This window comes from Gorilla gorilla, chromosome 8, assembly GCF_029281585.2.
Source record: "Gorilla gorilla gorilla isolate KB3781 chromosome 8, NHGRI_mGorGor1-v2.1_pri, whole genome shotgun sequence".
NCBI classification, from domain to species: Eukaryota; Metazoa; Chordata; class Mammalia; order Primates; family Hominidae; genus Gorilla; species Gorilla gorilla.
In genome coordinates this window covers 44,964,001-44,984,566 of record NC_073232.2, presented here as the reverse complement: position 1 = coordinate 44,984,566, position 20,566 = coordinate 44,964,001, and the positions used below count along the sequence as shown (strand labels likewise).

Here is a 20,566-nt window from a genome sequence, read left to right as displayed (position 1 = left end):
AGCACATAGAACAATTCATACTGTGCTCATCACCAGCTTTTACCTAAGTTGCTGCCTCTGTGCCCAGCACACACAAAAATAGAAACTCAATAATTGGCAACAGTGATCCTTCTAAGGAGGCCTACATGTTCCCCGACCTCTGCTCTACCCTACCCAGAGTCCTGTGTGTCTCAGCTGCAGGAGGGGCAGAGTCCTTTCTCAGGATGCCCCAACTGCAATCTGCCCTTCAGTTCTCTAGAACATAAAAGGACCAGGGAAGCCACACGTGGAGGTAGCACTTGGGCTTTCCCATGGGAATGGGGAGTAGCGATGGTTCCGTGCAGCCCATCTCTCTCTTGGCATCAGTGACCCCAACCAAGCACAGGCCTCCCACTGCTAGGAAAGCAGAACTGTCCTCTCTCAGGGAAGACGGTTTTATTTAGTAAGAGTTTTCACGGTAGGGAATCAGGTACTGCTGTGAAGGTGGTGGAGACAGAAACACCCCTGAACCCTTGGGGCTGCTCTTGAGCAAGGCAGGTGCAGGTGTTAGGGCCCCTCAGCTCTCTGCCCTCGGCTTCAATTTCTTCTTCTCTGTGTTCTGGCTTGAATGCATCCGGAGGACTTGAGCTTCTCCAATGTACTCTAGTGGGAGGAGAGACAGCAGGCAGGAGAGGACCGGGAAGGTGGGGCCCCCACCTGGGAGCTGCAGGTGGATGTGTGAGTGCTGAGGGGAAGGTCTGAGTCAAGCCCAGCTCCTGCTCTCAGCTCTGCTGGTGACCGAGGAGGGAATCCAACCTGAGAGGAATGGAGCGAATGGAATCCAACCTCTCTTCTTTCAACATCCAAGTAACAAATATCAATGAGATGCCTACTCTGTGCCTCTCTGCCAGGCACTCTGGACCTTTGATGGTCTAATCAGGGAGAATAATATACATTGAGGATGTGTTTCCTTTTCTCTCCCCTCCAGCCTGCTGCCACCCCTGCCCCCCACTCTAGTCTAAGGCGCCGGGATGACTGCAGCAGCCTCTCCTTGGTCTCCCTCACCCATTCTTGTCCCCCATAGTCCATGCTGCACACAGTAGCCAGAGGGGGCATGCACACCCTGCTCATAACCCTCTTCTGCACCCATGCACACACCTGGCCTTTACCGCAGGCCAGCTCCTCCCACCTGTCTCATGCCTCCCTTACCACTGTCCCCCACCCAGAAGGCCCCAGCCACCATGGTCTGCTTACTTTTCCACCAGCACACCAAGAGGTGGGAGCTTTGCTGGTTGGCTCTTCCTAGACTTGGGTAGAGCTGTATCTTTCCTGCCGTTCAGCTCTAGGAGCCCTCTCCCCACCTGCCAGTCCTTCTCACTACTGACCACAGAGCCTTGTTATTCTCCTTACAGTATCTGTCGCCACTCCTCCCCAGGTGTTTTAATTTGTTGTCTGTATTCCTCCTTGCTGGGATGTAAGTTCCGTGACAGCAGGAACTTGTCTGAATTCTTCCTCACTGATCCCCAGAGTTCAGCACATTGTAGGTGCTCGATAAATATTTGTTAAAAATGAATATGAATAAGTGAATGAATAGATGAAATGAGCAGCTTCCTTGGGCAGGGACTCATCTCCAAGTTGACTGGAATCCCCTGAGAAATCCAGCCAGAGTGGGCCTTGGTGAGCCCCCCAAATGACCCACTACTTGGAATCTTACCTGGTTTTTCGCTTTTTGTAAAAGGTGTTATCTTCGTTTTCTTCGGGGATTGACTGTGACCAAATACAAAGAAGGGGCTGGGAAGGTCATGCTGGAAACCTGACCCCACGGGTGGCAGGGGAGACGGGGAGGTGGGGAAGGTGGTGCAGGTGCAGTCAGCTGTCTGCTCCAGGGAGAGGCAAGAGTCACCCCTCCTGGAGGGCCAGAAAACATCTGTCCATGACTAGCACCCAGGTGGCCTTCCTATGTTGCCCCAGGCCAGACCCAGACAACTGTGGCCCTGCTGTCTGCAGTTAGTTCCACTGGGAAGCAAGGCCCTCCTGTCTCTGGAGAAACAGGGCATGGACTCTGCATCAGCCCTCCCCCTAGCCCTCACTCACTCGCTCTACTGGTTTCCTTGTGGACTTCCCTTTGAGTGGGCAAGACAAGAACCCTGCGTCTTGAATGAATTAAAAGTATGAAAGATGCTCTTCCGTCTTGTATTGGGCTTTACATCTCCCCATGCCTTTTTATGAGCCTGATGTTATTTTCCCTCCCTACGACTCTGGGAGGGGGCTTTTGAGAGATAGTTGAAGCTGATGATCGCAGCTGGGAGGTTGCCCAAGGTCACAGTGAAGCCTGTCTTCCTCACTAGGCCGTTCCTCCTCTGCTCTCTCAGAGTGGAAGGGAACACCAAGTCCAAGGCCATGCAAGAACCCACGACTTCAAGAAACCTTGGTCCACCCCTACCCCTGCTTCTTCTCACCAAGCCCACCCATGCTCCAGACACCTCAAACTTGGCATTCCCCAATTGTATACCTTCCTGACTTCCATGCCTTCACCCAGGCTGGTCCCACTTCCCGGGATGACCTTTTCCCAAGCTTTCATTTGCTCAGTCAAATCCTACCGCTCCTATCAGTGTTTCCCAAACTCTGTTGGAAACACTCAGGTGACTGTTAAAAATACAGGCCCCCCTGCTTCATCCTGGCCTGCTATGTTAGAATCTTTAGGGGTCTGCATTTTTAACAAGCTCCCGGGGAGAATCTGAGTGCTGCTGGCCTTGGGAGTCAGTCGGGTCCAAGACTGAATCCCAGCCCTTCTGCTGACCAGTCAGGTTACTTTGGGTAGGCCATTCTATTGTTCCTGAGCCTCAGTTTTCCCATCTGTAAAATGGAGCTAATACTGCCTCAGTGGGTTGTTAGATGGACTAGAAAAACGTGGAACACCCAGCGGTGTCAGGCAAACTTATCACTGCTCAGTGTGGCCTTGCTGACTCTCAGGCTCCACTCACCTGCTTTGTGAGGCCTCCCCCAGTTCGTAATTAATCTTTCTCTTCCAGCCATCAGGGCACTTAGTACTGGTATAAAACCACTGCCTTGTGTTAGCATTTTCTCTCTACTCATGTCTTCCCATAGACCAAAGAGCTTCTGAAGAGCTAGGTGTGGCTAATCCAGCCTTATCTTGTTAAAATTGACTCCGGTGGCCCCCTTGGGGTGTCCCCAGCCCTGGCAGTTCGGGGGCTGGTCTGGCTGTGTTGGCCTTGAAGTGGCTTGGGTAGCACTAGAAGATCCCTGGGGGAGGGGCTGGGCCTCTGCCTCCAGGACAGACTTAGTCACCCCAGGCCCTGGCCAGCGCCAGGCTCCCTTCTCCAGGTCCCACTGGCCTCACCTGGGAGGACAGAAGGCTGCAGAAGGGCAGGGCGGGGTGCGGGGCCCACCTGCAGGGTGGCTCTTGCTTCTCTTGAGGAGGTTCACGCACTTCTTGAAGCTGGTTTAGGAGCTTTTCTGTAGGGATGGAGACTAGGGGCTGGGGAAGGAGCTGAGCCACTGCTGTCTGCAGGAGTCCCAGAGCGAGGTCTTTTTCTGAAAGCACAGCCCGGGGGCAGTGTCCTCAGCCCCCAGCCCCCTTCCTGTCCCTGTGGCGGGGCCAGAAGCAGGGCCTCCATCCAGGGCAGCTTTCTCTAAGCATCCCACCTTCTGCCCTCAGGTCCCCTCGGGAGAGCTCCCCCTTCTCTCCTGGCCCATGTGTGCAGAGCCCCTAGCCGTTTCACATCTCTGTCCTGCCACATGAGGATGTGTACGCCTTGTTCTTGGCCCCAGCTGGCCCTCCTGCCCACCATATCCCCGGGCCCACGCTGGGAAGTCTACTGGGGACCTGCCTTCCTCCTCCTCCTTCTCCTTCACTCTCCTGTCCAGGAAGTCTTCTCCAATTAGCTTCCTGGTTCTCATCACTCCTCACCCTTCTACTCAGATGCACCCCTACCCACTGTCCCAGTGCGTCCGTGTGTGTATTCCTGTGTTCATGTGTATACACATGCGTAGCCCTATGTGCGTCTACTTGCACCTGTGTGTGTGTGTGGGTCTCCCAATGCAACGTGTGAGGGGCTGTGTCTGCTAAGTTCAGTCTTTGGATTTTTTCCTCCCAGGTGCCTAGGCCTGGGGTCAGCATGAAAGAGGGGTCCCCTCCAAGGAGCAGGGGTAAGGAAATCCTGTTGAGGAATTGGGGAGGAGGAAGCAGAGACGCTGTCCAGCTGGGAAAGGTTAGTTTGGGGCTCCAAAGTGGAGGAGAGGCCTCCGTGGAAGGCCCCCTCCAGGGTGGGAGCTGAGGGACATTTGAGTCCTGCAGAACCAAAGATCAAGGGCAGGACCTTGGCAACCTCCACTGAGACAGTGCTGCGGGGCTGTGTCCTCACCCTTGGGTGGAGCGTAGAGCAGCCAGAACTGGATCGCGCTTAGCGAGTCTGTTTCCAGGATCTGACACAGGAGCTCCAGGACCTGTGGGCAGGAAGCCAGCACATTCCAGCCAGGAGTACAGGCAAGGAGTACAGGCAAATGTAGGTTTGGAGGGCACCAAGGGGACCCTTCCCCCAAAGTGGGCTCCCAGAGGCGCCTGCTGGGCTAAACTTGCTCCCACAAGGGTCTGTGCCTTTTCCTCCACATTGGACTTTGCACTTAACAGAGGGCTTTGTCTCACAACAGTCCCGGAGGAAGATTCTTAATCTTCCTGCTGGACCGGTGGAGAATCCGAGGCCCTGAGAGGATATGCTAGCAGGAAGTTGGTGGCAGAACACGGCCTCAGCGAAAGGCTCTGTGGACCCCACATCCCTGAAGCCTGCTTGGCTGGTTATTCCCTAGGGCCCCTCACTGGGAAGCCAAGGTCCGAGCTGGCCAGTCAGCTCCTCAGAGACACACCAAATCCCACACGCCCAGGGCCTTGGTGTGGGGATTTCAGGAACCCCATGGTACGCCATACCCTAAAAGTCCCAGAGTCTAGGGATGTTGGAAAAGGGAGGGGGGAAGCCCAGAGGGCAGCCTGAGGGGCAGCACAGGCCGGTTCTGCAAACTGCTCAGCACCGGCTCCCTCCTGCAGAGCTGTGGGCATGCTTGGCTCCTTGCTGCATCCTCAGTCTTTGACATCTTTGCTACTTCCGGGCTCATTTTCCCCTGCGTTCTCCAGTCAGTTAGCATCAGGAAAAGATCCAGCTGTGTCTGGGATGGGCTGTGGGGGCTCCCTAGGCCAGACTGCTGCTGGTGGCTGTAGCTATGGCAGGCTGGAGTTGGGGCCTGAGGTGAAAGGTGGAAGCCCTGGAGTCCTAGGAAAGTGAGGCCCCCTCAGCTCCTGGCGGTCAGTCATCCTAGGACCTGGAGGGGCCCGTCGGTCCCCAGCAGGTTGGCCTCATCCTCAGCAGAGTGGAACCTGGGCTGGGCCTCTCCCCAGGCCTCTGCCTGCTTAGGGGTCCACCCTCGTCCCCAGATGCCCACCCGCTGTGCTGACCCACCCTGACCTGCCCCTGGGCCCTTCTCCATTCTCTGTGTCCAACTTACCTGCCCTGTGCCCCTCCCCACAGGACCCGAGAACCTAATTCCAGGCGAGGTGAGGCCGCCCTATGGTGGAGAAAGCACCTTAGTCCTGGCTATGCCGCTCCGTCTCAGGGGACCTGGCCCATGGACTATCACTTGGCAGGGCCTCAGCCTCCCCATCCGTGGCATGGAGGTGCTGAACCCTGTCTGCTCTATCCACTTTGCTGCATTGTGGCAAGGTTTCAGAGGGAGTGTGTGCCTGACAGTGCTGGTCACAAGGAAGGTGGCAGAATGCTGGGTCTACCTCTGGCCTTTCTTGGAGGACATCCGTGCATTTTCACAGGGACCTCTGACGCCTTCACCCACCGGGATGAGGCATGGACTCATCTCAGGCCTCAATGGGGAAACGTGAGCATGGAGGAGGTGGGCTCTGTGCTCACTGAAGCACGAGCCAGGCCCCTCGCTGAGTGTGGACACGAGGCTGGGCCTAGTCATGCAGGCTGTGGGGTGCGGCCTGCTGTGATGGGCAGGACCTCCTTCTTCAACCCACCATTGCAGCTCCCTTCACTAACTCAGCAAATGCTACAGCTGGAAGGGACCCTCGACAACAATGCGTTCATGCTTCCAGTGGATAGATCACGGAACTAGGGCCCAGGGAGGGGAAAGGACTCAAATGGAAACCTAGAGGCAGCAGGGGGTCATAGCCCCGGCTGCTGACTCCCCAGGGCTGGAGTTTTCTGTTCTTAACAGTCCTAGGCACCAGTATCCCTGGGAGGGGCCTTGCCCTAAAGTGCTTTGTAAGACCCCTAATGTGGAGAGCCAGGAGCCTGGGAGCAGAACTGGGCCCTCACCAGCAGCTCCTGATCCTGAAGGAGGAAGGCCTGGACTCCTTCATCTCTGCTGGAAGACTGACTCTGCTGGCCCTGGTGAGATCTGCGGCGGCCAACAGCCCGGGTGGAAGTGGGGATGAGCCTCCCAGTCTCTGCTGAGTACTTTGCCCCCTGCTCCCGCAGAGGCTCCTCCTTCTGCTCCTTCTGCTGGGACAAAAGTGGCCAGAGACTCCAGGCAGTCAGCAAGAGGGGAGGAAGAGGGCTGAGGGGAGGAGAGGAGCAGGAGGCCGGGTCACAATCCCTGGGCACTTCGCCTCCTAAATCCCAGCATCACAGCGTTGCCAGGGTCCCAGGGTATCATCCAGCTCTGCCCCACCCCCCCGCCACCTGCCCTAGACCCCTCCTTGGGCATCCCCGGCCCTCTCTCTGGCAGCTGGCCCTTCCACTATCAGCTATCATGCTTAAACCAGCAAAAGCTCTTCCTCCTGGAACTCAGTAATGCAGGGTCGATCGCTGGACGCCCACGGGTGGTTCTCGTTCTCCCTCCCAGGTAGGTCCTCTCTGCTGCTCCTCCCCACACCCATCAGAGATTTGAAAACAGCATCCTGCACCAAGGGCCCATCGCCTACCTTAATTCCCAGCTCAGCTGCCCCCAGGTCTGTCCCAGAGAGGCCAGGTGCCTGTGGCCTCCTGCTCTTGCAATTCCAATTAAGACTGGTAGTATCCTTCCCCCCATTTTAAGGATAAGAAAACAGAGACCCAGAAAGCTTAGCTGAGTTGTCCTGAGTGCTGCAGTGAGTTAGCTGTGAGCAGGAATGAGAAGCTGGGCCTCTGCCTGTCCACTCTGGTTGCCCAAGACAAGGGGCAGGACCAGACTGTCCTAAGAGCAATTCCAGTCACCTTCAAGCTGCCTCTCAGGTGACTTTACTGTTTTATCATCAAATGGCACCCATGGGGTCACCCCTATCATGTTTGAAAACCTTCCAAGATTCTCTGCTCCTTATGAGATTAGACACTAAAAACTTTGGCGATTAAGAACAAGCTGCTCCTCCCCACATGCAAAGTCTGCCCCCCCCTCACCTTTCCCATTGCTGCCCACTTATAGCCTGGTTTCTGATGGTGCCCTGCATTTGCCAGCTTTTGAGCTGCTGTGTTAGGTGCCTCTGCTCGGAACTCCTCAGTTCCCTTGTGAACATCTCACTTAGATATCGAAGGCCCCCAAGTGCCGCCTGTCCTAAAACCCCTGCTTGGATTTCTCCACCTAGGTGTGCTCTCTCCCTCACTATGACCTTTCCCCTGATGTTTGTATGAATCAGTCCCCCCACCCCACCTCTGGTAGGCTGAACTGACTCGCGAAGGATCTCCTTACACAGGGAAGGATCCGTTTCACCTCTTCCCAGACTAGCTCCTGTGTTCCGCACCCACCTCTTTCTTCTTCAGCTCATCCTCCTTGGTGAAGGCCACCCGGGAAGCTAGCTCCTTCAACTCCTTCTTCCAGGCTTCTGGGAGGAGGGGACAAGGTCCTGCCAACTGAAGTCAGGGGTCCTCCTCCCCTCCCTGTGCCACCAGGCCTTGGTAGAGGAGTCTGCTCTCCTTCCTGGCCTCCCTGCCTGGATCTTAAAGGGAAAGGGAGAGGCGGTGCCCTGGAGGGAGAAGGATCTGGATTCACACCATGGGTGGTGGTTGTGGCAGTGGGTGGGGTGCGGGGGTGGGGCATTGCTTTCCTTCTAGCAGGGGCTGATGTTGATGTCCTAGCCTGTGGCATTTCTAGGGGATGCTGGAGAACATTTTGTTACCTGTGCCAAGATGCACATGGTTTAATCTAGCTTTGCCTCTTTTAGGTCCCTGAGGCCAAGACTGAAGCTGAGGCGATACAGATGGGCCTGTTATTAAGAAATCGAACTACTCCCCGGAGAGGGTGGCAAAGAGAGCAGCAGCCAGCCTTCCAAGTCTCTCTGCCCTGCACCGGCAGCCCCAGCCCCTTCTCCAGGATCTCTTCCCTGTCCCCACCAAACTGGCTTCCAGCACCTCAGTGGTGGAAAGGATAACGCTTGGCAGAGCAGAGACCTCTGAAACACCAAGCCAGCACTGTGGCTTATTGTTCTGGTTGGCCAATGCCTGAGCACACAAGCTACTAAATATTCCCTATAGCATTCTGGCCTATAGCTGCCAGTCACACGACTGCAGGCTCAACATCTGCTTGCCCTCTGTGTGTTATTACTCCTCAAGCACCTCAAATCCAAGCAGGGGTGCATTTCTGCTGGCTAGGACTTGCTGGGTGGGGAGTAATGCAGAGATTAGGCTGTCCAAGGAAATGGGAGAAAAAGTGGGGTTCCCCCAACGGACCTCACTGACCTAAGAGCGATGGCCCTTTCCTTCTGGGCACCCACCCAAGTGAGGCAGCCTTGGGGAGAGGCATGAGCCCCAGGGTAGAGGGAGGCATGGCCCAAGTACCCACCAGAAGAAAGCTGGGGGTTCCGATTAGACTGTGGGTCTCCAATGGGGACAGAGATGGTGGGTATCCGCATTTGACGGCCGGAAAAGACAGTTGACTCAGGCAAGGGGGCTGGAAAATCCCTGACGACACAGACAGGCTTCCCGGTGAGATCTGCAAAGGGTTAGAGGCTGTGGGAAGGGAGGCTTAGGTGGACCTTAAGAGCTCCAGGAGGCTGGGAAGAGGCTGAGGGGCAGGTGATTCCGGCTCCACCTCTTCCAGTAACCACAAGCTGATAGATTATCAGAGCTGGGAGGGCATTGCAACCACCTAGACCAGCGACCACCTCACCCACGGGGGGATCCTAGAATGGACAGGGGAAAGGCCTGCTCAGGGCCACACTGTGAGTTGGGCAGAGGTGAGAAAAGAACTTAGGCTTCCTGGGCCCCTAGTCCTGAGGATCTTCTGATTTCCTATGACAGGGCAACAAATTGCCGATGTGAGTACAAAGGGGTAGGCAGGCAGCTTAAAGATGAGAATGCTGGGGCGAGGGCATTACGTCACAGTTCATGATGGGAGAGGCCTGGGCTCACATGACAGGGAGAGAGATTGAGCCACACCCTCTGCAGAAAACTTCTGCTTTGGTCAGCCTGTGCAAGGCTGCGTGCAGGGCAGCCTGGAGGTAGTGGGGGCCGTTTGCACTTGAGGACTCTTCTGGCTAACTCTGGGTGATTATTATATCACTATTGACAGTGAGGCTTGAAGATCGGCCTGGCAAGGACCAGGCAGGGCTGCTGTCTCCTCCCTGGAACACTTCCCTTTTGGTGCCAGGAGCCCTTACTCTTGTCCCGGCTCACTACCTCTCCTCATCTCCTCTGCCGACTTCTCATCTTCTCAACCTCTTAATCCTGGGGTCCCCAGGGACCTGTCCCCAGGTTTTTCTCTCCTGTAGCTACATGGACTCCTTGGGGATCCTACCCAGGCCCACCACTTGAAACACCCCCTCTCGAATGGCTCTCACGTCTGTGTCTCTGCCCTGAACTCCGGATCCGACTGCACCCCCGTACCTCCACCTGGAGGTCTAGAAAGCATCTCGCATCACCCATCTCCCACATCAGAGACCAAACCCCTGACTCCTCCCAGCCTACACTGGCCCTTCTGCACATTTCCCTGTCTCAGTCAATGTACTCCAGTTTCCCAGGTGCTCAGGCCAAAAATCTAAGTCGGCCTTGACTCTTCTCTTCCTCTCACACTCCACTTTTAATCAATCGCCGAGTCCTACTGACTTTACATTTCACATATCTCCAGGATAGAGCCACTGGGTCTTCCACTTCTAGCCCCTGGTCCAAGCCACACTTAAGACAGAGGCCAGGATGACCTTGTTAAAACATCTCACTTCTGTGCTCTCAGCCTTCCAAGGGCTCCAGCTGATTCAGGAAAGTGGCTTAATGGTGACAATAGTGGCCCAAATGCCTAGCTGATCTGGGCCCACTGTCTCCCTGATGCCTTCTCCGTTCTCCTCTCCTACTTTACTCCAGCCAGACCAGCTTCTGCTTCCTTGCTGCTGCTCCAACAGAGTGGGAGTGCTCTTGCCTTCTGGACTTTGTATTTGCTGATCTACCTGCCTGAGACATCTTTCCCCTGCTGTGTGCATAGTTCCTGTGTGGTTCTTTGCTCAAATGTCATGTTAATGGCCATGTCTTCTGTGACCACCTTTCAAAAATAGCTATCTTCCCACTGCCGCCTGGGCACTTGACACCTTCCCCATCTCCAATCCCTCACCACTGGAGGTCAGCTCCAGGAGGGGGGCCACCATGTCTGTCTTGTTCACTGTTGTATCCCCAAGGCCTAAAAAAGTGCCTAGCCAATAGTTCACACTCAATAAATATTTGATGGCTGGCTGGATGGCTGAGTGGCTGACATGGCCTAAGTTAGAGAACTTAAGAGAACAGAGCACTGCTCCAGGACAGAACTTATCCCTTCCTCTGATTTGTAAAATGGGAGAACCCAGCAGTCAGGGGAATCTGTAGGGAACCTGTCACCCACCCTTGGAGGCTTCTCTCCTGCCCACTGAGCACAGTCCTGGCTGGGTTCTTTGGCAGCCCTGGGATCCTGGACCCCATCCTCTCTGGGCCCCAGCCTGGAAACGGGCTGCCATCAATTCTTGCTTCCCAGTTCTCAAGACCAATTAGTGATACTCCCTCTGCTCCCACTCCAACCAGCCAGGCCCTACCTTGGACGTGGGTCACGTGCTGGGGGTGTGGGTGGTGCCGGGAGAAGAAGGAGTGGTGACTGAGGCGTCCAAAGCAGTAGGTGCCAGGGGTTTGGGGCTTTGGGGTCCTCAATGCCCGGCGGATCCACTCGAAATCCACAATCCCTGGGATCACCAGTTCTTTCTGTGGCCCACTGTCCCTGGGGCTCCTTGGCTTGCACCCTGACTTCTTCTCCAGTTTCAGCTCAGCCTTTGGACTGAAGGAGGGGGTTTCAGGAGAAGCCAATGGAGTCTCCTCTGGCAGTGGGCCCACCTGGGCTCAGAGCTCAGTGCTTATTACAGAACCCCTTCCTGAGGAGCTCTGAAATCTGGTTTCCTGGGTTTCACCACCACCCCCATAGCACCAAAAGCTAGGCCTCCCCCAGAGTCCTTTCCCAACTGGTGCAATCCTGTCCCGGTTAGTCTTCCTTATCAGGGAGCTAGCATCCATTTGAGGGAACTCAGACTCTCCCAGCACCCCAGTTTTTTCCCAGAGACCATATCTGAAACCAGAAAGAGAAGCTGCTGACCCACCTACTCATCAAAATACCCAGGATGGAGCAAAGTCACCTTATATACATCCCTGGGGATGGGGATGGTCTCAACAGGGGCCTCTCCCCAAGCCAGACTGTGGACAGCCCAGAGGCCAGCTGTAGGCTGTCATCCTCCCCCATGCACTCAGGAGTAGTCTTGGCTCAGACTCAGCGTCCAGAGGCCAGAGCTGGAGCTTAGGCCAGACCAGACCAGCAAGTTCTGTTCCCATGGGGGTCCCTCCTAGGAGAGGAAGAGCTGACGCAGCAGCTACTGGGGCTATGGCGCTGAGGGAAGCTTCAAGCTCTGTTTTGCTTTGCTGGAGACAAGCCAGCTTGGGTCCTCTCTCCTCTACCCCACACCCCTCCCCTTCCTGAGGACGCTATGCATCTGCCCTTGGAGGAAGGTCAAGATCAGCAAAGGTGGGCCAGTCCCCACTGGAGGCCTGCTGGGACCACCTGCCTGATCGCTGTCTGCATGCCCTTCTCACGGTGGCCCTGGCTGAAGGGAGTCCTTTTGGAGTACAGATGGACTCTGGATGTGCTAAGCAAGGCGTGCTGCCCCCAGACCCTCTGAGGACTCCACTGACTTGGCCCCTGAGTTTCCTGTTCCATTCTCCATTCCCCTCTAAGGGATCTGGGGCTTAAAGAAATAAAGCAAACCTTCTCTGAAAGTTGCAGTTAGCTGTCCTCTTCTACCCCCAAGTAACAGAGGAAGTCACCTCCTGAGAACCCCTGGAACTCCTTTGTTCAGTGCTTCTGGCACCTGCTCAAGTCTTTTCCCTGCCCAGGAGGGGCAAAGCCCATTACCTGGGCTAAGTTGGGCCTGAGGACCCATTGGGGGTTCTGGCTGACCGGCAGCAGAAGTCCAGTAAGAACCACCTCTCTTGGACTCCTAATCTGTTGAGATCCCCCAAGGCCACCTTTGTCTTCCACCCTGCCCTACCCCAAGCCCTCCTCAGTCAGCAGGGTGGGCATTTGGAGCCTCACCTCATCAGTGGATACTCAGCCAATTGAACATCTGTAGCCATTGCATGCTTTCTAACAGACTAAAGGCCAGTGCACTTAATACTAGTGTTGAGGATGCAGAACAGGAACTCTCACGAACTGGTGGTGGAAGTGTAAACGGGAACAGGCACTTTAGGGGGAGAAATAGTAATATCTTTTAAAATTGAGCATTTGCATGCTGTATCACCCAGCAATTTCTTTCCCAGATATAAGAGAAATTCTTATAGATGTACAACAGGGGCTACTTATAAGAATATTCATACAAACACTGTTCAAAATAGCAAAAACCTGGTGGCAACCCAAATGTCTGATGGCAGAAGAATGGATAAATAAGCTGTGGTGCATTCAGACAATGGGATACTTTATTGCTATGAAAATAAATGAACCACAGCTACATGTAACAACATGGATGAATCTTATAATCAGTATGAGAAAACTTAACAATTCTTGGTTTTGGGATGTTTTATTTATGCAATCTTATTAACTCAATTTACTTCTTATTAATTACTATTAAATAGGCTGCAGTAGAACAAGATATATGCATTTGAAACAATACAATTGTTGTCATCCACTATATATAATGTGTGCATAATATAAAATAACTACTAAACAGTATAAATGTTGTGTTTAAAAACATATTATTTTTCTTTCATAAATGGTTTAGTTTATGTGTGTTCCAGAGGACCACAAGTTCCAGAGGACCACATAGCCTGAGATCCTTTCTAAAAATAAAAGTTTAAAAGCAAGCAAAATGATCATGAACATGAGATAAAACAGCAACAACAGCATCAAACAAGGAAATGCTAAGCACGAAATTCACATAGTGGCTATTTCCGAGGGAAGGCGGGGAGGGGACGTGTGCAGGAGAAGCGCATATAAGGAGATGTGTTAGTGGTGATGTTCTTGTTCTTGGTTTGGGTGGTGTATTTGCTTGTGTTTATTATATGATTAAATAAACTAATTAAATGGCATAGATGAAAGATGATAGGTGTCAAAACCAAGAATTATGATTAAATCTATGGACCTGAATATATATATCTAGCCAAAGTGCTAGGGATGGGGTTGGGACAGGACATCAGTGCATTCTGAGAATTAACCCTTAGAGTCACAGAATCTGCAAGGGACCCCAGAGATCTCCCAATACCAGCCTTCATCAGGTAGTGGGATGGGTTGGAGTTGTCTGAGATCAGGGAAGCAGGGGAGATTTGCTGAGGTCACACAGAAGGAACCAGAGCCCGGGCAGTCTGACTCACAGTTTGCTGATCTTTTCTCTCCTTAAAAGGAAGCTCCAGACATCCTTGATGTCAGGTACTGGGCTCTAGAGTACTTAGATGCTACAATCTTGAGAACAGGATAGGTGGAAGCCCCAAATCCTCCTGCCTATGGGAAAAAGTACTCTTTAGAACAGAGACTTGCAAATGTGTTCGGTTGTGATGACAGTAAGAAATTCTTTATGTCATGATCCAATTCACACATGGGTTTGTGTGTGTGTGTGAAACTAAAACAATAATATCCTGAAGCAATATTTATCCGTACTACATATGATGCACACTGATATTTTTACCCTATTTTTGGTTTTTATTTCTTAAATGTTAGATATGATACATTAAATTGATCTAATAAGCCACCAGGGGTCATAACCCACAGCGGCTGTAGAGAGGCCGACAGGGACTCTAGTAGGCCAAGCTTGCCTTGTCCAGAGCGGGACAGGTGGGACCCCAGTGTAGTCTGCCCTGCCCTGCCCCTGCTCTCTGTCCCTGGGGCCCCAGCCAGCCAGGCAGAGGGGTCTGAGGGCTGCCATCAATCCAGCCACAAAACTTCCCTTTCTACCTCTGCCCTTCTGGGCTGTCCAGGGTCCATCTCCTCTCCCCAGAGGTCCCTGGACTCACCAAGGCAGTGCCCGCTACAGCATGTGTACAAGAAGCCCTGCTGTCCTAGCAGGAAGGAGCAAGAGGACAAATAGAGGGGAAGGCTGTGGGTTCTGTGGGCAAGTCTGCCTGCTTTGTGACACTGAGCCCAGTGGTTGCTAGGTTACCCTGTTCCCACAACTCCAGAACCTCTGCCCAGCACCCCTCTACCACATCCCCTGCCTGTCTCCCCCTGCTGGAAGGGTAGACAAGGGCTAAGGACCTTCTGTCCCTCCTGACTTCCCTGCTGCCTCCCATCCAACACTTTCAATGGGGGCCAAGGGAGAGAAGGAGAGTCTGGGGCTGGTTTTAGCCAGCGAGAAGCGGATGGAGGCGGAACGCTGGCAGAGGACGTTGGTGGGCTGCGTCCCAGCTTCGTCAGCCCCACCTGGCCTGACCCCACCACACAGGGGTCGGCTTCCATGCATCTTGGTTCTGGGGACCCATTCTCAGGGAGGTGGGTCTTAGAAGGAGAGAAGATGACAGCCCACATTACCCAGAGGGACCCCAGCCCCTCTCTCTGCATGATAGCTGGGTGGGAAGATACTGGGCTTGCATTTGGACAGGTGTTTTAATCAGATTTCAACATCCCATAGGCACGTTACCTTGGGTAAGTCACCAGGACTGCCACAGATGCAAAATAGTGCGAAGAATCCTTGCTTCGAGTCCCTATTCTGCTACTTCCTAGTTGTGTGGCCTCAGACAATGCACCTGCCTTCTCTGAGCCTTAGTTCCCATATCTCTAAAATGGAGATGATGATACTGCACTTATTCTCACAGGATGTTTGAGAATATTAAGTGAGTTGATAGACATTAAAGCGTTTCAAACAGTATCTGCCCCCAAGTATAATTTCTTACTATTATTGCCTTCTCTGGGTCTATAAAATGGGATATCCTCACCTACTTCTGTGGTTGTTCTGAAGACAAGCTAATGGAAGTGAAGCCTTTAGTTGTATGTCTGGCACACAAGAGATGCTCAAAAAGGATAATAATCATCATTATTATTGGTAACTTGATGGAGGTAGTAGGATGAGTCCCTTGTCTGAGAACTATCTTAGGTAGTTCACTATTTCTCTGAGGCTCAACTTGGACACCTGTCAAATGGGGGTAAGGATAGTTCTTAGCCGACAGGGCTGTAACTCAATCAGATCCCGGGAGGGGTGTAGACAAACTCTGTAAACTATGGGAAGGCTTGCAGACAGTGCCCGGTGCTGTCCCTCAGAATGATGAGGTGGGCTTTTCCCAGGGCCTTTGCTCTCAGCACCCCTGGCTTCATACTGGTGCCCTGGGGCTTCCAGACTCTGTGTCTTTTCTCTGGGGAGCAAGAAAAGGAAGGTGGGTAGCTAGAGGCAAACCCAAGTCCTTCAAAAGTTCTGCCTCTCCCAGCTAAGGGGTGGGGATTCATACCACTGTGGTGGCCCCCTGAGGGCTGTCCTCTGGTCTTGGCCTACTCCAAATGCCCACCCATCCTTCGGCAGGTCAGGATGTTCCCTGGCTTTTTCTGGGCCTGTCTCTGCAGGAATAAGGTGACTCTTTTGAAATCATACTGAAAACCCCCTCTTCCATACTTCTGGGCATCCTGGCAGCTGTGAAGATAGATGATATAGCATTTGGGAGAAGAGAGGCTTTCTTCCCCGTGACAAGCCACTCCTCCCTCCTGCTTTCAAGCACTCTTGTGGCATTTCCCACCATGTGAGCTGACTCAGCTGAGATGAAAACCCACTCTCATCCTCCCCACTGGTGCCTTGTAATGCTTCAACTATGTTATTTACAATCGAGCATGGGGGTCTGCATAGGGACTGCAGCTGGGGGGATGAAGGGGTTCCTCAGGAAATGTCTTCAACACTGGTTTGTAAAAGAAGAACTGAGGAAACTCTTCTGACTCCTTTGTGGAGTGTCAAAAACTGTAGACAGATCTGTCAGCCTGAGAGTGATTTGAGGTACAGTCCTTGGCCTGGATGACTCAGTCATGACAGAGGCAATAGAAACTTCATGGAACACTTTCTATGTGCCAGGCACTGTGCCAACCTCTTAGATATATTACCTCATGTAATCCTGTAGATGGAGAAATTAATGATCAGATAAATCTTTAGTTATTTGTTATTTAGTTATTCTCTCCTTTGTGTCTTGCTTGTCTGTGTCCACATGCAGTCTTTTGATAAAGAGAATTCCTAATTTTAACATAACCCAGTTTATCAGTTTTGTCCTTAATGGTTAGTGGGTTTTGTGTTTTAAGAGATCTTTGCCTACCCAAGGTTATGAAGATAATTCTCCTTTATTATTTTCTGAAGATTTACTGTTTTGCTGTTCATGTTTAGATCTACAATCAATACAGAATTGATTTTTGTGTTTGGTGTAAGATAGGGGTCAAAATTTATATATATTTTTTCCATATAAATATCCATTCGACCCAGTACCATTACTTAAAACATCGTCCTTATCTCTGCAGTACCATCTTTAACAAAATTCAAGTATCCGTATATGTGTAGGCCTGTCTGTGGACTTTCTGTCTACCAATGCACCAACACTATATTCTCTTAATTACTGTAGCTTTAAATACATCTTGATGTCTATATAAGTGGTATAAGACTTCCAGCTTTGTTTTTTTAAGAGTGTTTTGGATATTCTAGTTCCTTTGCCTTTCCATACAAATTTTAGAATAATCTTATTGATATCTACAAACATTTTTGTTTAGATTTTTATAGGAATCAGGTTAAACTTCTGTATCAATTTGGGGAGAATGGACATCTTTACCATGTTGAGTCTTCCAGTCCATGAACATAGTATGTCTCTCCATTTATTTAAATATTCTTTGATTACTTTAATCAGCATTTTATAATTTTCAGCATAAAAGCCGTGGACATGTTTTGTTAGATTTTCACCTATTTCAGTTTTTGTTTTTAAAGGAACTGTAAATGGTATGGTATTTTAAATTTTGGTGTCCATATATGCATTGCTAGTATATAGAAACACTATTAATTTTGTATGTTAGTTTGTATCCTGCAACCTTGCTGAACTCACTTATTAGTTTCTGGAGATATGTTGTAGATTCCCTGGAATTTTCTACGTAGATAATAAATCATCTGCAAATAGGGACAGTTTTCTTTCTTTCTTTCTTTCCCATATATATGCTTTTTCTTCTCTTCTCTTCTCTTCTCTTGTCTTACTGCACTGCCTAGAACTTCCAATACTAAGTCGAATAACAGTGGTGAGAGTGCACATCCTTACCTTGTTCCTAATCTTAGGAAGTAAACACAGAGTCTTTAACCATTAAATATAATGTCAGCTGTAGGTTTTTTATATATACTCTTTATCAGGTTAAAGAAGTCCCTCTCTCTTCCTATTTTTCTGAGCATTTTTGTCATAAATGTGTGTTGAATTTTATCAAATGCTTTTTTTCTGCATCAACTAATATGATCTTGTGATTTTTCTTCTTTTGCTGGTCAGTACATTGATTTTTCAAATATTGAACTGCTTTTTATCCCTGGAATAAGCCCCACTTGGTCATGGTGTACAATTCTTTTTATATATTGCTGGATTCTACTTGAAAATATTTTGTTAAGGATTATTGCACCTATATTTATGATGAATATTTATCTGTAGTTTCCTTTTTGTAGTGTCTTCCTCTGGTTTGGGTATCATCAGGGTAATACTAATTTTATAAAATGAATTGGGAAGTGTTACCTCCTTTTCTATTTTCTGGAAGAGATCGTGAAAAGTTGATGTTAATTCTTCTTTAAATGTTTGCTGGATTTCTCCAGTGAAACTACCTGGGCCTGGAGATTTATTTTTTGGGGTGTTTTAAAATTGAAAATTCAATTTTCTTAACAGTTATGGGACTATTCAAGAGATCTATTTCAAAATGGGTGAGTTGTAATAGTTTGTTTTTCAAGGAGTTGGCCGATGTCTCTTATATTGTAAAATTTATTTGTGTAGAGTTGTTTTGTAATATTCTCTTATTATCCTTTTGATATCTGTAGAATATGTAGTGATATCTTTATTTCATCCCTGATACTATTAATTTGTGATTTCTTTCTCTCTCTTTTTTGGACAGTCTTGCTAGATAGAAGTTTGCCAATTTTATTGATGTTTTCAAAGAACCAGCTCTTTGTTTTATTGATATTTTTCCTTTTTCTTTCTGTTTTCAATTTCATGGATTTCTGCTCTTATCTTCGTTATTTCATTGTTCTGCTTGTTTTGGGTTTATTTTGCACTGCTTTTTCTAGGTTTGTGAGGGGGGTGCTTAGATTATTTGTTGGACACTTTTCTCTCTCTTTTTTTTTGGTAGGGGGATGGAGTCTCGCTCTGTCACCCAGGCTGGAGTGCAGTGGCGCGATCTTCGCTCACTGCAACCTCTGCCTCCCAGGTTCAAGCAATTCTCTGCCTCAGCCTCCGGAGTTGCTGGGATTACAGGCACCTGCCACCATGTCCAGCTAATTTTTTTGTATTTTTAGTAGAGACGGGGTTTAACCATTTTGGCCAAGCTGGTCTTGAACTCCTGACCTCATGATCCACCCATCTCGACCTCCCAACGTGCTGGGATTATAAGCATGAGCCATCGTGCCTGGCCTCCTCTATTCTAATATATGCATTTAGTGCTATAAATGTTCCTCCCAGCGTACTTTAGCAGTCGCCCACAAATCTTGATATGCTATGTCTTCATTTTCATTCAGTTATAATGTATTTTCAAAATTTCTTTTAAAATTTTCTTTTACCAACATGGATTTTTTAAAGAAGCATGTTATTAATTTCCAAATGTTTGTAGATTTCCCTGTTATCTTTTTCATTTATTTATTTTTTAAAATGAGACGGTGTCTCACTCTGTTACCCAGGCTGTAGTTCAGTGGTGGAATTACAGCTAACTGCAGCCTTGACCTCCCAGGCTCAAGTGATCTTCCCACCTCGGCTTTCAAGTAGCTGGGACTATAGGTGTACACCACCATGCCTGGCTAATTTTTGTATTTTTTGTAGAGATGGGGTCTTGCCGTGTTACCTAGGCTGGTCTTGAACTCCTGAGCTCAAGTGATCCACCCACCTTGGCCTCCCAAAGTGCTGGGATTACAGACATGAACCACCATGCCCACCCTCCTGTTATCTTTGTGCTATTGATTTCAACATTGATTCAATTGTGCTTGGGGAAGGTACTCTATATTATTTTAATTCTTTAAATGTGTTGAGGTTTGTTTTGTGGCTCAGGATGTGGTCTACGTTGGTGTACATTCTATGAGCACTAGAAAAGAATGTGTATTCTGCTGTTATTGGGTGAAGGGCTCTATAAATGTTAAAGTCTATTGGTTAAAATTGTTGTTGAGTTCTTGTATATTCTTGCTAATTTTTGTCTAGTTCTATCAATGGTTGAGAGAGGGTTACTGAAGCTTCCAACAATAATTGTGGATTTGTCTATTTCTCTTTTCAGTTCTGTCAGTTTCTTCACACATTTTGTGACTCTGCTGTTTGGTGCACATATATTTAGGATTGCTAGATCTTCTTGATAGACTGGTGCTTTTATTATTATTTAATATCCCCTATGTCTCTGTCATTTTCTTTGCTCTGAAGTTTACTTTATCTGATATTAATTTAGCCACTCCCTTCCTTTAATTAATGATTGCATGATTTATCTTTTTTCATCATTTTACATTCAATGTTCCTATGTCATCATATTTGAAATGAGTTTCTTACAGACTGCATAGAGTTGTATCAAGTTTTGAAATCCACTCTACCAATTTATGTTCTTTTTTTTCTTTTTCCTGTCTCACTGTGGGTTTCTTGGACATTCTACTAAGAATTCCATTTTGATTTATTTACAACGCTTTTGAGTGTATCTCTGTATCTTTTTTTAGTGGCTGCTGTATTTTATTTTATACATATATATTTTATTTTATACACATATACATATTTTATACATATATAACATATATATACACACACATATATAAAACATATCACAGTCTACTTGTATCCTTGTTTTACCACTTCATGTGAGGTATAGAAGCTCACTTCCCTTTATGTTCCTTTATCTCCCTTTGTTGATAATTGTTTTAAATATTTCCTCTACATACATTTGGAGCCATATCCAACAGTGTTGTAAGTTTTTGCTTCAACTGTCAAACACAATTTAGAAATCTCAAGAGAAGGAAAGCCCATTGTATTTACCC

The 20,566-nt window shown here is 49.5% G+C and overlaps 1 protein-coding gene across 31 annotated transcripts; it reads right to left on the bottom strand.

The window, feature by feature from the left end:
• Nucleotides 1-397: 397 nt before the first annotated feature.
• TBATA (thymus, brain and testes associated) lies at nucleotides 398-14,508 on the bottom strand. 31 transcript variants are annotated; one of them, XR_010135192.1, is made up of 15 exons: nucleotides 14,394-14,506; nucleotides 13,758-13,884; nucleotides 12,487-12,634; nucleotides 11,960-12,139; nucleotides 10,949-11,184; nucleotides 8,740-8,889; nucleotides 7,707-7,783; nucleotides 6,911-7,006; nucleotides 6,303-6,488; nucleotides 5,476-5,535; nucleotides 4,344-4,425; nucleotides 3,369-3,513; nucleotides 1,673-1,725; nucleotides 1,213-1,505; nucleotides 528-621 (listed from the first exon to the last, which is right to left on the bottom strand). XR_010135192.1 is itself a non-coding variant. In XM_055353563.2 (14 exons), exons 3-14 carry the CDS (start codon nucleotides 12,525-12,527, stop codon nucleotides 536-538), a joined length of 1,392 nt encoding a protein of 463 aa, XP_055209538.2. In that variant the 5' UTR covers nucleotides 12,528-12,634; nucleotides 13,758-13,884; nucleotides 14,394-14,506; the 3' UTR covers nucleotides 398-535. The 31 variants fall into 31 exon arrangements, 28 of the variants coding, with proteins under 28 accessions (XP_055209538.2, XP_055209540.2, XP_063566070.1 ...); XR_010135191.1 differs by lacking the exon at nucleotides 528-621 and adding an exon at nucleotides 633-774; XM_055353563.2 differs by lacking the exon at nucleotides 1,213-1,505 and having other exon boundaries at nucleotides 398-621.
• Nucleotides 14,509-20,566: the final 6,058 nt, after the last annotated feature.